At 42.3% G+C, this 14,324-nt stretch overlaps 1 protein-coding gene across 4 annotated transcripts in view; it reads left to right on the forward strand.

Annotated features, from left to right (window-relative positions):
* LOC144509870 (protein PALS2-like) overlaps window positions 1–14,324 on the forward strand; it is a 136,090-nt gene that overhangs the window by 78,018 nt on the left and 43,748 nt on the right. For 3 of the 4 annotated variants that reach the window (XM_078238808.1, XM_078238827.1, XM_078238817.1), the window contains one exon: window positions 12,853–12,971. In XM_078238808.1, coding sequence (XP_078094934.1) covers window positions 12,853–12,971 — 119 coding nt within the window. Of the gene's footprint in view, window positions 1–12,849; window positions 12,972–14,324 lie in introns of all 4 variants that reach the window. The other variant, XM_078238798.1, reaches the window with a different exon arrangement.

Genomic DNA, 14,324 nt, shown 5'->3' on the forward strand with positions numbered 1-14,324 from the left:
ATGTCTACATGTAAGTTAGCTACAATTGTTTAGCTTAGCAGAGTTAGTTAATCCCTACAGTGTAGCATTTAAATGTAATTGTGCATAGGCACAATTTTTCATAGAATGAAGCAAACAGGGCTACGCATGCACAGGATCCCTCAGTCACTTCCCTTGTTGCCTGTTTTGCTGATCAGCCAAAGAGATTTGTGTCAGTGGGGCAAGCTCCTTAAAGCTACTGAGAGCTCCTTGTTTTCTCCAGGAGTACTTTATCCCTTGCTGTCTATTTGGAAACCCTTTGGTCTTTCCTTTTTCATTTGATGTTCTTGCATCATAAAATATTACAGTTCAGAAGGAGACTATTTGGTATTTGCCCGTACATGCTCTTTGATTCATTTTTTTGTATGATCAGACATACCCGCGTTTTACATGCAGGAAGAAACCTGTGGAAGAAATGGGCAATCTTGCACTTAGCGATGCAACACACATCAGACAACCTTAACATTGATGGTTGTTAGTGCCTAATTGATCAAATCTGCTTCGGCTGAACTCTTTGAAAGGACAGTAGATATATAGCAAAGTTCTCTCCATTGCAGAGTTCCATCAGCCCAGCCGAAAATAGCCTGTTTGACCAGGCTATCCATTTTACACAATTTTCACAATTTAACTACAATGTTATATCCAACATTTTGAACTCTGTTAAACATCAGATAAGAAATTTGATTGCTGGTCTTGATTTGAAATATAAATGAACTACCCAAAGACTGACCTGCTATGTAACTGATTTGTTTTCTCTCCACATTTGGGATAATGGGGAAACATATCTTAGGCAATTGGTAAAGATGGTTTTCAGTCAGTGTTGATAGGCAACTGTTCTAACTTAACCGAGCAATGAAAAACAGTTTTTCAAGGGTAGGTTTAACTGTAACCCTCAGTGATTAACAACTCAAAGGGAAAGTACACCAAACTCCATTAATGCAGTCGTGAGAGCTTTCCCCATTTTCGTGCCCCTCCCAATCATTCCAGAAAGAGTTCTGATGAAAAGTCACCAACCTGAGCAGTTTCAGTTTTTAATTTAGCTTTTTTTTTGCATCAGCAGTATTTTGCTTAAAAAAATGTGTTGGAATCGGAGCAGATTTAGCAAAAATGAATGGGCCAATTAACTTTGTGAAATATAGCTTGAGTGTGGGCTTTGGCATGGATGGGCAGTCGGGTTATGTCTTTATTGCTTTTCATAGAATGTGGGATGATAGGAAATTGTGTGGTGAGTTCAGTTCTGTAGGACTAGCATGCAGAACTGTGGTACACTAGTGCCATTGTTTATTCTGGCTGCATCCCTTGTCGGTGATGAGTTGTGTGATCTTATCACTGGTGTGTTAATGTTCTCTGGCAACACATTTATCTATCCAACACTCTAAATGTGGCCAGTATGCTTCCCCACTATCCTTATTAAAATCCCAGCAGTGAAATTAAATGAAGTTGCCAAAGTCTCAGAAAACCATAGGCTGCTCTCCCCTTTTTGAGAGAGAGAGAGCTGACTGGTATGATTTTATCTGAAGATCACCACAGCTTAGGCAAGGGGCAAGATTGAGGAGGTGGGCCTTCATGGATAACCTCAGCTGGTGCAGGAATTGAACTGTGCTGTTGGTGTCACTCCACATCACAAACCAGACACCCAGCCAACTGAGCAAACTGACCCATTGGTACACAATTCTGAGCCGGCTCTCGTTAGTTTATAACTTCTCCTTAAAGACCCCTCCCCAGGTTTATTCCACTGAATTTCAGGTTTATTCAAATAGCATATAATTGGTTTCCATTTTGCTTCGTTTAAATAATTCATATTTTATTCTAGTGTCAATTATTTTCCTTGCTGTTGCAGATTCCACCCACATAATCTTCCTCCGTTTTGGGTTAAATTCTCATTCTGTCAGATGTGCTCATTATCATTGCTAACCCTCCCACAGTTCTCATAAATGTTTATTATTCCTTTTTGATACCAATCACATTCCTCCACTTTCCTGAAGTTGCTGACCTTACTAGGTGTGGTTTTGTGGGGACAAGCTGCTCTCCAGTAAACAAGCATGCGTTTATATAATGCTTCAAATGATGTCTGATGCCCTAATGCTCTTTAGTCAATGAAGCAACTTGACCAGAGACTTACTTGGACCAGCCATATGAATGTTCTTGAGCAGAGAGCCGATCAGAATTCTGCAGTGAGTAACTCACCTCCTGACTCCCCAAAGTCTGCTCATCCACAAGGTACAAGTCAGGAGCGCAACAGAATATGCTACACTTGCCTGGATGAGTGCAGCTCCAACATCACTCAAGGCTTGACACTATCTAGGACGCTTGACTGGCACATCAGCCACGTGAAACATTCACTCCCTTCACACTGCTACACAAACCCTCAACCTCTGGCATCTAGAAGGACAAGGGCAGGAGACACATGGGGACACCATCACCAGCAGATTCCCTTTAAAAGCCACACACCTTCCTGACTGAACTGCATCACTGTTCCGTCACTGTCGCTGGGTCAACCCTTAAAAGCACTGGGTGTATGTACATCAGATGAGCTGCAGTAGTTTAATAAGGCAGCTCACTACTACCTTCTCAAGGGCAACCTGCATTCTATAAACATATTTTTAAAAAGTCTTGCACTTTCACTGCCTTCCTGTTCATATCTAGGGCCCCAAACACCCATTCAATATGAATGCAGTAATATACTTATTTTCAATTTCATTCTGACATTGTAAACAACCAATATAATATTGTGGAGATTGGGTGATTGCTTTACTGAACACCTCTGTTCAGTCTGAAAATGTGATCATGAACCTCTCTTAATTCTAGTTGACCACTCTTTTTTTAAAAAAAAATGCATTCCTTTCTCAGAATTACAAACCCAGCGCAGAGTCGACAGGGCACACCCTTAATCATTCTCCTTGCTTGCTCCATAAACCAATTCAAATTCAATCCATTTTATGGTCCTCACAAAAGAAACAAACTAGATCCAAGCTGAGGAGCATAAACATTGCACCTGATTTCATGCTTGATCTTAGCCACTCTGTCCTTGACCTCCAACTACATAAGCTCAAGGAACAGTATCTCTTCTTCCAATTCTGCATGTGGCAACCTTTGTCATTCAACATTTGAGTTTAACATACACCCTGCTTTCATTTTTCACACAACAGGCACTTGTCATTTATACCTCCCCCAGGTTCACCTTTTTGCTTCTTTACTTCCATTACCATCCTCTTTTGTCTATCATCATCATTCTATTAGTCATTCAATCACTTCTGTTTTCCACTCCATCGCAGACCTTCTCTTGTGTTCTCCGTGTCCTCCCCTCCCCCTACCTGCCCACTTTCTCTGCCTCTGTACTGGCTTAAAAAGGGGTACAAAGACAGTGGTCCCTATTTTACCATTTTGATTTTAAGTGCTGGGCGGACTTGAGACTGGGAGTGTTTCAGATCCGACTTTCAGACCTGTTCTCAGGCGCCCCCATACGCACTCTACCTGAAAAAATATCAGCAATTCCGAATCATGCCACAGAAGCCTGTGGGCGGGGCTTAACGTGCCAAAATTCCTACAACTCCGATCGGCGCCCCCAACCGCACATGCGCAGAAAAATGCGGCTGCCCTTCCTCATCACTCCCGGGCCAGAAAATGCCTTCCCCTGGCCTCCACAGACATTGCTCCACCCCCACAACATTACTGACCCCCTTATCCCCCCACCCTGTCCCGCCACCCAGACTAGTCGCGGGCATTTAAATGGCCGTCGCGCCCATTTTGGACGTGGTCCCGATCGCAGCCATTTTCGGGCCTTGGTAAAGGGGGAACTGGCGCAGAAGCGGGCGCGGACCGCGCTACTCGCCTCCACCCGACTTTACCAAGCTTCTGCGCAACTTGATGGTAAAATCGGGCCCATTGAATTGAAATGTTTACTCTCTGCAGATAATGCCAGGCCTACTGAATAAATGCAGCATTTTCTGTTGTCATTACAATGTTTTGTTTTTGTATTTTTGGATCTTTGTTGCTTTCCCCATTTCCTTGCTTGCTGAAGTTTGAGCTGTGAGAGGGTGAAAGGTTGCGAGTGGGTGGGAGTGGAACACTTTGATTTATACAGCTCATTGTGCAACTAGTATTTGCTGTAGTGTTGGGTGCATTTATTGTGTACACATCACATGTTCAGTCCCAAATCCATCAAAGTATATGAAATGGAAAGCAGTTTTGTGCTAATGGCATTTGAAAAAATTCAGACTACTGTCTAAGTAAGGACTACAATCCACTGGTCACATTTTCTTCAATATTAAAGTTTTCTATTGCAACATTAGTCACCAGCCATACAATTCAGTTCAGGAAAGTTTGGTTCCTGTTTCAGATGCAGAACTGATGCCTGTTATTTTAACTGCGACTTTTTAAGATTTGGGAAACCAGTGTAGATATGGACTCTGAGCCACCTTATTTTTTTTCCACTGTCTTGTTCTTGACAACACTATAATTACGTTTGAAAAGTAGCGCACGTTGTGCAATTTATTAGATATTGCATTGCACATAGAGACAATAAAGGTTCTGAGTCATTTTAATTGCATATTGTGGAGCATGAGTAATAGCACATGCACATACACAGGAATAACTTAAGCTTGTCCTTAACGATGCAAGAGATTTAATTGTGTGCAACCATTAATGAGAGATTTTGCAGACTTAAATCAAGATGTGGAAGTTTAGCTGTATATGCTTGTTATTTTTGGAATTGTTTCCAGTATCACTGGATCCAACATAATTAATTCTGAAACTCTATTGCTTCCCTGAATGGAATTCTACATTAATCAGAAATTTGAGGAAAGTAGGGTTATGACAATTTATGTAGCCATTGGATAGGGTTGTCAGCCTTTCCAGAATGGCTGAGAGTCTCCTGGAATTAGCATTAATCTCCGGGAGGTCAAAGAAGGCCAGGAGATTTTAAGTCGCAACTAGCAGTGGCGAAGGGAGCAGATGGGCATACCGGATTTGTCATCTGTGTTTGTTGGTCTTGTGCCATCTTTAATGTAGCTATCTGACACTGATGTGCATGTGTGGGGCCTGCGGCTGAGCCCTCTGTGCTTGTTGAACGTCTAAACACTCCAGCTGATTAGATGCGGCCACTTTGCTTCTGAAAGTGCAACATTGAAGTGCTGCGATTCTGGTTACAACAGCGGTCCAACCAAGAACCAAGTCAGCTGGAGCTGGCAGTTGAGGTTGGATCTTCTTTTACCCAGGACATCTCAAAACCAGGGGAAGGGAGCTTACCTGAATAATGTGCATTTATCATGTTAACTTCTTTAGGCAGTGAGATATTTTAGACAGAGATGATTTTAGGAATGAGTTGTTATCTTTAAACGTTCTAAGACCTGTGCCCAACATGTCACTGGCTTTCCGTAATATCACCTTCCACCAATGTCTCCCAGAATATGTCCACCTTTGGACTGAAACTTAAAGGACTATCTTGGTGTAGGGACAATAGGATATTGTTAACCTGGATAAGCAAATACTTCCACCGATTTAGTTTTTTTTCCCCATTTGAGAGGGCATACAGTACAATATGTTGGGTTCATTTGGATCACATATTTCTCCTGAGATGAGATTATGGGGATAAGACTTTTGGGCATCTGCTAAAACCATTCTTAGACCCATTGCTGTGAGGTGTAAACCGTACAATTTACTGGGTGGTCACATGCACATTAGGATGATGGCGACATGTTGGTAGTGTGGGAGTTTTCCCCCAGCATGGACGGATACGCAGCATGTAAGAGCTGCTAAGATTGTTGAGTAAACCTTTCTGCTTGTCATCTCCCGTCATCAGTCTATATAACCCAGCAACTCCTACATGGTGTCAGAAGCTGGCCAAGAGGGCACAGGTACTTGGCTGGATTGATCTGCTCGTCTTCAATGAAAACGTTATGGATAACAGGAGCAAGTTCAAAAAGGAACAGCGCACCTACTGTGTAGCCAGCCTCTCTGATAAATCAAAAACGGAACAAGCGTACACACTGTTAAACTTAGTGGGCCACAAGGTGGTTGAAAAATTTGAATTATTTTTCTTCCAAAGGTGGAAGAGAAAGAGGACCTGGAAGTATTGTTATAGACATTTGAACAGATATGCATGCTGGTGAAAAATATTGCATTGGACAGATATGTATTTAAGCGACTAAAAACCCGAATCTTCATGATGCCAATGTCCTCCTCGAGTACTGTCATCCCGTGGAATTGACAAACTCATAGCTCCCTATGGGTGGATCTCACATGCAGGCAGCTCCATGGTGTCACTTTGAAAGGCTGGCCCGAGTTAGCAAAGGAACTTCCCCATGAGCCCCACACCTTTGTCGCTATGAAAGGGGAGAGTTAACTGTGCAACTGTGCAAGACAGGCTGATTCTGCCAGTGATTTGTCATTCCCACCTCTCTGTAGAAGTACTATATGATGTGGAGATGCCGGCGTTGGACTGGGGTAAGCACAGTAAGAAGTCTCACAACACCAGGTTAAAGTCCAACAGGTTTATTTGGTAGCAAATACCATAAGCTTTCGGAGCACAGCTCCTTCGTCAGATGGAGTGGATATTTGTTCTCCAACAGTGCACAGACACAGAAATCAAGTTACAGAATACTAATTAGAATGCAAATCTGAGGTGACCGTCCTTAATGGAGATGCGTGTGTCCAAGAATGCAACCGATTCCGGAGAGTAGTCCATGGTGAGTCTGATGGTGGGATGGAACTTGTTGATGTCATCATATAGTTGTTTCAGTGATTGCTCACCATGACTCCAAAGGAAGAAAATGTCATCGATGTACCTCAGCACCTCACTGTACCGCAAGCCCACGGATAACCTCATGATGCTCCACTTCTCCAGCTTCCACCCTAAACACGTAAAAGAAGCCATCCCCTATGGACAAGCCCTCCGAATACACAGGATCTGCTCAGATGAGGAGGATCGCAACAGACACCTCCAGACGCTGAAAGATGCCCTCATAAGAACAGGATATGGCGCTCGACTCATCGATCAACAGTTCCGACGCGCCACAGCGAAAAACCGCACCGACCTCCTCAGAAGACAAACACGGGACATGGTGGACAGAGTACCCTTCGTCGTCCAGTACTTCCCCGGAGCGGAGAAGCTACGACATCTCCTCCGGAGCCTTCAACAGGTCATTGATGAAGACGAACATCTCGCCAAGGCCATCCCCACACCCCCACTTCTTGCCTTCAAACAACCACGCAACCTCAAACAGACCATTGTCCGCAGCAAACTACCCAGCCTTCAGGAGAACAGTGACCACGACACCACACAACCCTGCCACAGCAACCTCTGCAAGACGTGCCGGATCATCGACACGGATGCCATCATCTCACGTGAGAACACCATCTACCAGGTACACGGTACCTACTCTTGCAACTCGGCCAACGTTGTCTACCTGATACGCTGCAGGAAAGGATGTCCCGAGGCATGGCACATTGGGGAAACCATGCAGACGCTACGACAACGGATGAATGAACACCGCTCGACAATCACCAGGCAAAACTGTTCTCTTCCTGTGGGGGAGCACTTCAGCAGTCACGGGCATTCAGCCTTGGATCTTCAGGTAAGCGTTCTCCAAGGCGGCCTTCACGACACACGACAGCGCAGAGTCGCTGAGCAGAAACTGATAGCCAAGTTCCGCACACATGAGGACAGCCTAAACCGGGGTGTTGGATTTATGTCACATTATCAGTAACCCCCACAGCTTGCCTCCTGGGCTTGTAGAATCTCACTAGCTGTTCTGTCTGGAGACAATACACATCTCTTTAACCTGTGTTGAATGCTCTCTCCACCCACATTATCTGTACCTTTAAGACCTGGCTGGCTGTAGAGATCAGCATTCTAATCAGTATTCTGTAACTTGATTTCTGTGTCTGTGCACTGTTGGAGAACAAATATCCACTCCATCTGACGAAGGAGCTGTGCTCCGAAAGCTTACGGTATTTGCTACCAAATAAACCTGTTGGACTTTAACCTGGTGTTGTGAGACTTCTTACTAGAAGTACTATACCCAGCAACTCCACTAAGGGCACCCAGAGTTGGAAGCAATGTGATATAGGGAAAAGGAACCCTTGTACTGGCTCTATGTATGCAGACATAGAGAAGGATGTGTCCAAATGTGCACTGTGCAATGCGCTCGAGCCTCATGAAACCAAAGAACCACTGCATCTACAAGAGGTCCTGGACCTCCTATGGTTGCTCACGACAGCAGACATATTTGAATGGAATGAAAAACAGCACTTGGTCCTGGTTGACTCGTACTCCAGTTGGTATGAAATCGACCGATATGAAAAGTAACAGTCATCAGTTTGTCTCCAGGCAGTTCATGGACTTTGTGCAAACATGGGACTTTGAGCACATCACAAGTAGCCCCCTCTACCGACAATCTCTCGGACTAGCAAAATGGACAGTATAGTATGGTCAGCAAAGCATCCCCCTGAGGAATGTGCCTGAGATAAGACCGACTTTAATGCTGAACTACTGAACCTGCAAAATATGCCAAGACAGGATCGCCCTTGTAAGCACATAGAATGTTTACCAGGTATACCAGAACCATGAATCCTGTCACCAAGGACCTTGTGCTACCAAAAGTGGGAGAAAATGTTGGTGCCAGTCTCATGAAGTGGCAACAGAGATAAAAAGTACTATGACCACAATGCCCGCAGACTCTGTTCTCTAGAACCAGGCTAAATGGTCTGTTATCTATAGAAAAAATATTATTGATTCCTAGCATAATGAATGGACTTCGTTCTGGATGATTAAAAGAGCTTTAGCTAAGCAAATGAATAGAGCCAGAAAGAACTTGTTGATAATGTAATTAGAATTCCTCTGACCAATTAATGAAGCATGTTGGTGTTCTCTCTTTCTCGTTCCCACTCTGACACTTACTAATAAATTAATATCTTAATTCTGAACTAATGGTCTGCAGCTATGAACCCACAGGATAACCCATATCCAAATGTGTAAAAGGTAGATACCAAATGTTGATTAGTTTATGGTGGTCTCTGTCCATATTTATGAAGTACAATATGCAAAACTTGTCAGCGTTTAAACCTTCTCTAAAAGTGGCTGCTGTAATACTCCTCTTGTTGCTTTGGTAACATGCAATGTTTATATTGTAGAAGCTGAATAAGATGCAGATAAATATGCAGTAAATTAATAAAAGGATTAAACTGGAACATGCAAGGGAAAAAGGCATTTTTAAAATAATTTTTGTATTTGTCATTTTTATTCAATAGAAACTAAATGGTTCAATCTGATTGAAATGAACTGTATATTAATGACAAATTAGTTTGAATTTGGTATTTTAAAACAGTGATAACTGAAAAAAGACACTGCATGGTTCACATTTAATAAAATTGCACTGGCCAGCTATTTTCAAGATATTCTGAGAAATATTTAAGCCAAAAAGCAAACAGAACTGGATGGTATAGTGGGCTAGATGAGGTCTTTCAGCTTCAGGAGAGTAACTTGTAAAACTTGGCTACAATTCCGAAGGGGGAGAATAATTGCAGAGCTATGGGGTTAGAAAAGGGCAGTGAGACTAATTAAATAGCTGTTTCAAAGAGCTGGCACAGGTACAATGGGTCAAATGGCCACCTCCTGTGATGTGTGATTCTACGATACAAAGGAGATCCGAAGGCTGCAGTGGAAAGTCACATTGGTGCAGTAGAGGGTACTTTTTTGAAGGGGCTACGTTGGGACATGTAAAGCAGAGAGAAAGGAGCTCGACATTGCATTTGGATATGCTGTACCTGATTTGAATGTGCTTGCTGGTGACAATGGGTATCTGCAATGTGAACAGTTAATTTCCTAGCTTCATCTTGATGAATACAATTTTTTTTAAAACCATGGATATTTAACCATACCTCGCACTGTAAAAATGTTATAACTAGTGATGATATAGTTATCCAGTTTTTAATCAGATGATGTATTTCATCACATTAGAGGTGATATTTAATGCTCAGCCAGGTGTAGAGTTGAAATTACCCCTAATGTAGAGATGAAATTGCATTGGAGCATTTCCAACCCTGTTCCAATGTACGATCATCTTAAATGCACAAATTTTATTTTGGATGACTGAAGCAGTATGCGCAACAGGTAGGAACCTTGTTGCCACATGTGTAATGTAAATTGTAACATTATGATCCTGTTACAGTTATAGCTGGGTCCACTCAGCGAAATCTAATGAAATTAGATGCTAATTGACCCTCCACTGATTGTGCTTGTCTTGCTTACACAGTGGCCATCTTATCCTATAGAAAGAGGGAGAGTTGGTGAGCGACTTTTAAAAAGGGATGTGCATATGTGTGGGGCTTCCATGCAATGTTTGAGAATATAAAGTGGAAATTTGCAAACAGGAAGCGGAGGTGCGCAGTGGAAACGTAGAAGCCAAACTGTGAAATGAGGGTATTTATCAGAGGAGTGCAGTGTTCAGCATTTACACTCAAGTGACGACAGAATGCTGCTTGAGCCTGTTTTGAAGATGGCAAGCACCAGGTGTGTGTCATCTTGTGAGTGGTGGAGTGGATTTGGTGCAGGGAGGTATTCTCAGTGGTGGATGAGAGAGTTTGCATGGATTTGGTTATCCTTCTTAGTTTTTTATCTCAAACTTTATTTTTCCAGTTCTCTTGCTGTACATTCTTCTTTACTCACAGATTTTGTTGCAGTACATTTTTATACGTGAATAGGATGGGAATAGAAGGATATGGTCTCCGGAAGGGTAGGGGTTTTAGTTCAGTCAGGCAACATGGTCAATGCAGGCTTGGAGGGCCAAAGGGCCTATTCCTGTGCTGTAATTTTCTTTGTTCTTTGTACAGCTTATTTGCAGTACATTAACACCTCCAGCTAAACTGTTCAAGTAAGTTTAATTTATGTTGGAATTTTTTTGAAGATGACATTGAGTATAGCTAATTGAGGCAATTTCTGAATTCTAATATCATTAAAGACTGCATGATTTGAAATTTGCACTGAAGCTTAATTTCATATGTACTGTGGTAGATTGACATTTACTTGTTTCCAACATCTTTCATGTATTGCGGGTGGTTAATGTAGAAAATTCCAGTTTTGTGCATGCCTCCACGTGACCCCTTTTCTTGAATTATATTGATGCACTGCCCAGGGCAGATGGGAGATGTAACTGGCCACCAGACACTTTTCTAAAAAAGGTTGTTTTCCTATGCACCAAAGCATCAAATGACTGTAAGTCTTTGATACTGCAAATGCATGTTCTCAAGATACGGTTTAGGACTCCCATTGGTGAACGTGTGCATTAGGGTAATCTCCATGGCTACAAAACATAGTATGGAGTCTAGGGAGAATTGATCCTTGCCACACTTGATGAATCCAGCGCAACAGGTTCTGTTAGGCGCATAGCTGTGTGACTTTGTCAAGGATTATTGCCAATAAGGCAAGCACCCATTATTGTTCTCTGTATAACTGGCTCAGTGTCAACTTTACAATCCAGTTGGTACTCATTTTGTCCATGAAGGTGATTGCAGTAGATCCCATGGTACCTGAAAGAGCAGGGAGCTCTGCATCTTAACCAATATTTCTTTCTCAGCCCTTGTCCAAAACAGATTAACTGCTTTTTCACCTTTATTGCTTTTATGTGAGATCTTCCTGTGTGTAAGTTGGCTATAACCAATTTTAGAATAATTATTTTGCCATGAAGAGATTTGCGATGTTCTGACAAGAAAGACCCAACACAAATGCAAATTTTCTTGTTAAATTTTGGGAATTGTATACTTACTGTAGGGTAGAAACAAATAAGGATTTGATGGTGGAGTGGCATTGGGTTGGGAAAGAGGGAGAAAATGCCCCAGAGATAAATGTTTATACGTTACGTCAGTGATGTTTAATTAAGAAACACTAAGCATGCAGTTTAATACATCCAGTAAATGTGCCTTTGTGATGGGTAAAAGTAATGCGATTGATATCTTAACAGCAAGATTTAGGGTGGTGGGTGAAGAATTGTGAAGGAGTCTGTTATGTTCTCATTCTGGACACGCTGCATGTGCCGCCATTAGACTCTCCTCATGTTCCCTTCCCTCTTCCACTCAGAATAATTAATGCAAAGTTGATAATTTTGCACTAAAAATACATATAATCCAATAATTCATGTTAAACTATTGAAATAAAATGGCATTGGAAGCATTCAACTTTTTCTATAGTTTAAATTATGTGACTCATGGACTGTATCCTGCTTTATAATCTTTGACTTTTCTCTTCTCTGGGCTGCTCAGTCTTGTTTGAGTCCAATTCAGTTATATTTTCTCCTCTCTATGTCAATGCCACGGTTAATCAGAGTCAACTTGCCAACCAGTCAGTAGTACCCTTTTCTCCTGCAGTATAAATTGGGATAGTTTGAAATTTGGCATTCTTGAATTTGTCCTGATGAAAAACTTCGGCAACATGTCTCCGTTTTCAGCAGAATTCAATTTCTCATCTGGTTACTTTTACCATTTTCTCCCCCTGCTTTTCTGTCCAATGCAGGATGCTGAATATGTAGTAACTTCATGCTTCTCTTGTCCGTGGGTTTCCATTTGTAGGCTGAATATGTGTGAGACTTTGCACTTGTATTGAACCTGTGAAGCAGTGCAATTATAATTAATCAGAAAAGAATGTGTTTTGGGAATCTCCTTGTGGTTGTGGATAATTAGAATCAATTTTGAATTTTTAAAAAGCCTGTCATCCACTAATGAAGCCTGATATCTGTATAAAACAATGTGAATAAATACAAGGTTTAAAATTGTAATCGTAACTGTGGTTGCTTATGGCAGCTTCATAAATTGGTGCTGATTATTTTCCTATTTCCTCAGCAGCAATGCAGCAAGTATTGGACAACCTCAATGAGTTGCCCATCTCTACAGGAGCTAAGGAGATAGACCTCATCTTCCTCAAAGGAATAATGGAAAGTCCTATAGTCAGATCTCTTGCCAAGGTACTGTGCTTGCGGTTCTTTTAACTGTTTTATCTTCATGGTTTTGTATTTCATTAGGATGTATTCGCTGCAGTGACATTAATTTATGTAATCAACATAAAAATATCCATTAATTTATATAATCATAAAATATATCCACAGGTGCTTCACAGCCATTGTAGGAAAAACTGACAGGAAAGGCGATAGCAGAGGTGATGAAAGGCTCTCTTGAAGAGATGAATTGCGTTAATTTTTTAAAGGAGAAATTTGGGGGACAGATATGAGAATAGGCTCTGCTGCAAGCGATGAGTGGAGAAAAAGATACAAAAGGGGTCAGTGTTAATGAATGGGTTTAGGAGTTTTAAAGAGGGTGGGGCAAAGCCTTTTGGAGGGGTTTAAAGCTGAAGATGGAGAATTCTACATGTATAATTTTTAAAGATTTATTAATTCCTGGGATGTAGGCATTGCTGATAAGACCAGTATTTATTTCCCATCTGAAAGATGTTGCTGAGCTACTTCATGGTTACAACTAAGTGGCTTGCTCATCTATTTCAGAGGTGAAATAACTCCTCGGAGGCCAGTGCCCCTTCATCAAATTCCCTTTATTTACAAACTTATCTCTACTCCTAAGAGTGCTTCAGGTACAAAGTTAGAATCTGGAGTGGCAGTAGACACGATACTCCTTATTATGTATGCAGGTGAGACTCCCTGATTGAGCAGGCAATCATTACCTCAATCAGGGAGCTCATACTTCAAGAGGCCCACCATGGGCATCATTGAGGTCATTATACCCTTCCCCATTAAATCTAAGGAACCTCGGCAGCTCACGCCAATCACTGGTCTCTTGTGACATTTCGGTGCCAGTTTCTCCAACGCTGCGTCCAACATGGACGGGATTTGTCAAAGAGGCACTCGTCTTTTATGATGTGAACAGAGTTCTGGTTCACTCCAATCCTCGAGAGGCAAAGGAGTAGCCGCAGCTTTGACCACAGTGTCCATTTCAGGTTCTAGGGTCCTCACTACCAGTGACAGAGAGCCGGGAGAGGCTTGCCTGGTGAACTCCTGACTGGCAAAAGACATCCCATTGTTAGAGACCAGCACTTCCGGGATCTCGTGTGTCAAAAAGGTGGTGCGAAGCTTCTCTACCGTTATTGTTGTGGTTGCCGAATGCACCCTATGGACATGCATCCACTATGACTAGAAACATTGAGCCCATAAATGGGCTTGCATAATCCATGTGCAGCCGAGTCCATGGTCCACCAGGTCATTCCCACGGGTATGAGAGCTGCTGGTGACTGCCTGCTCAAGGCATTTACGTTTGCCATGTGGCCTCCTGGCCGGTGTTCCAACTGATAGTTGTAGGCAACCAGCCGG

The sequence above is a fragment of the Mustelus asterias genome, chromosome 2 (genome assembly GCF_964213995.1).
Source record: "Mustelus asterias chromosome 2, sMusAst1.hap1.1, whole genome shotgun sequence".
NCBI classification, from domain to species: domain Eukaryota; kingdom Metazoa; phylum Chordata; class Chondrichthyes; order Carcharhiniformes; family Triakidae; genus Mustelus; species Mustelus asterias.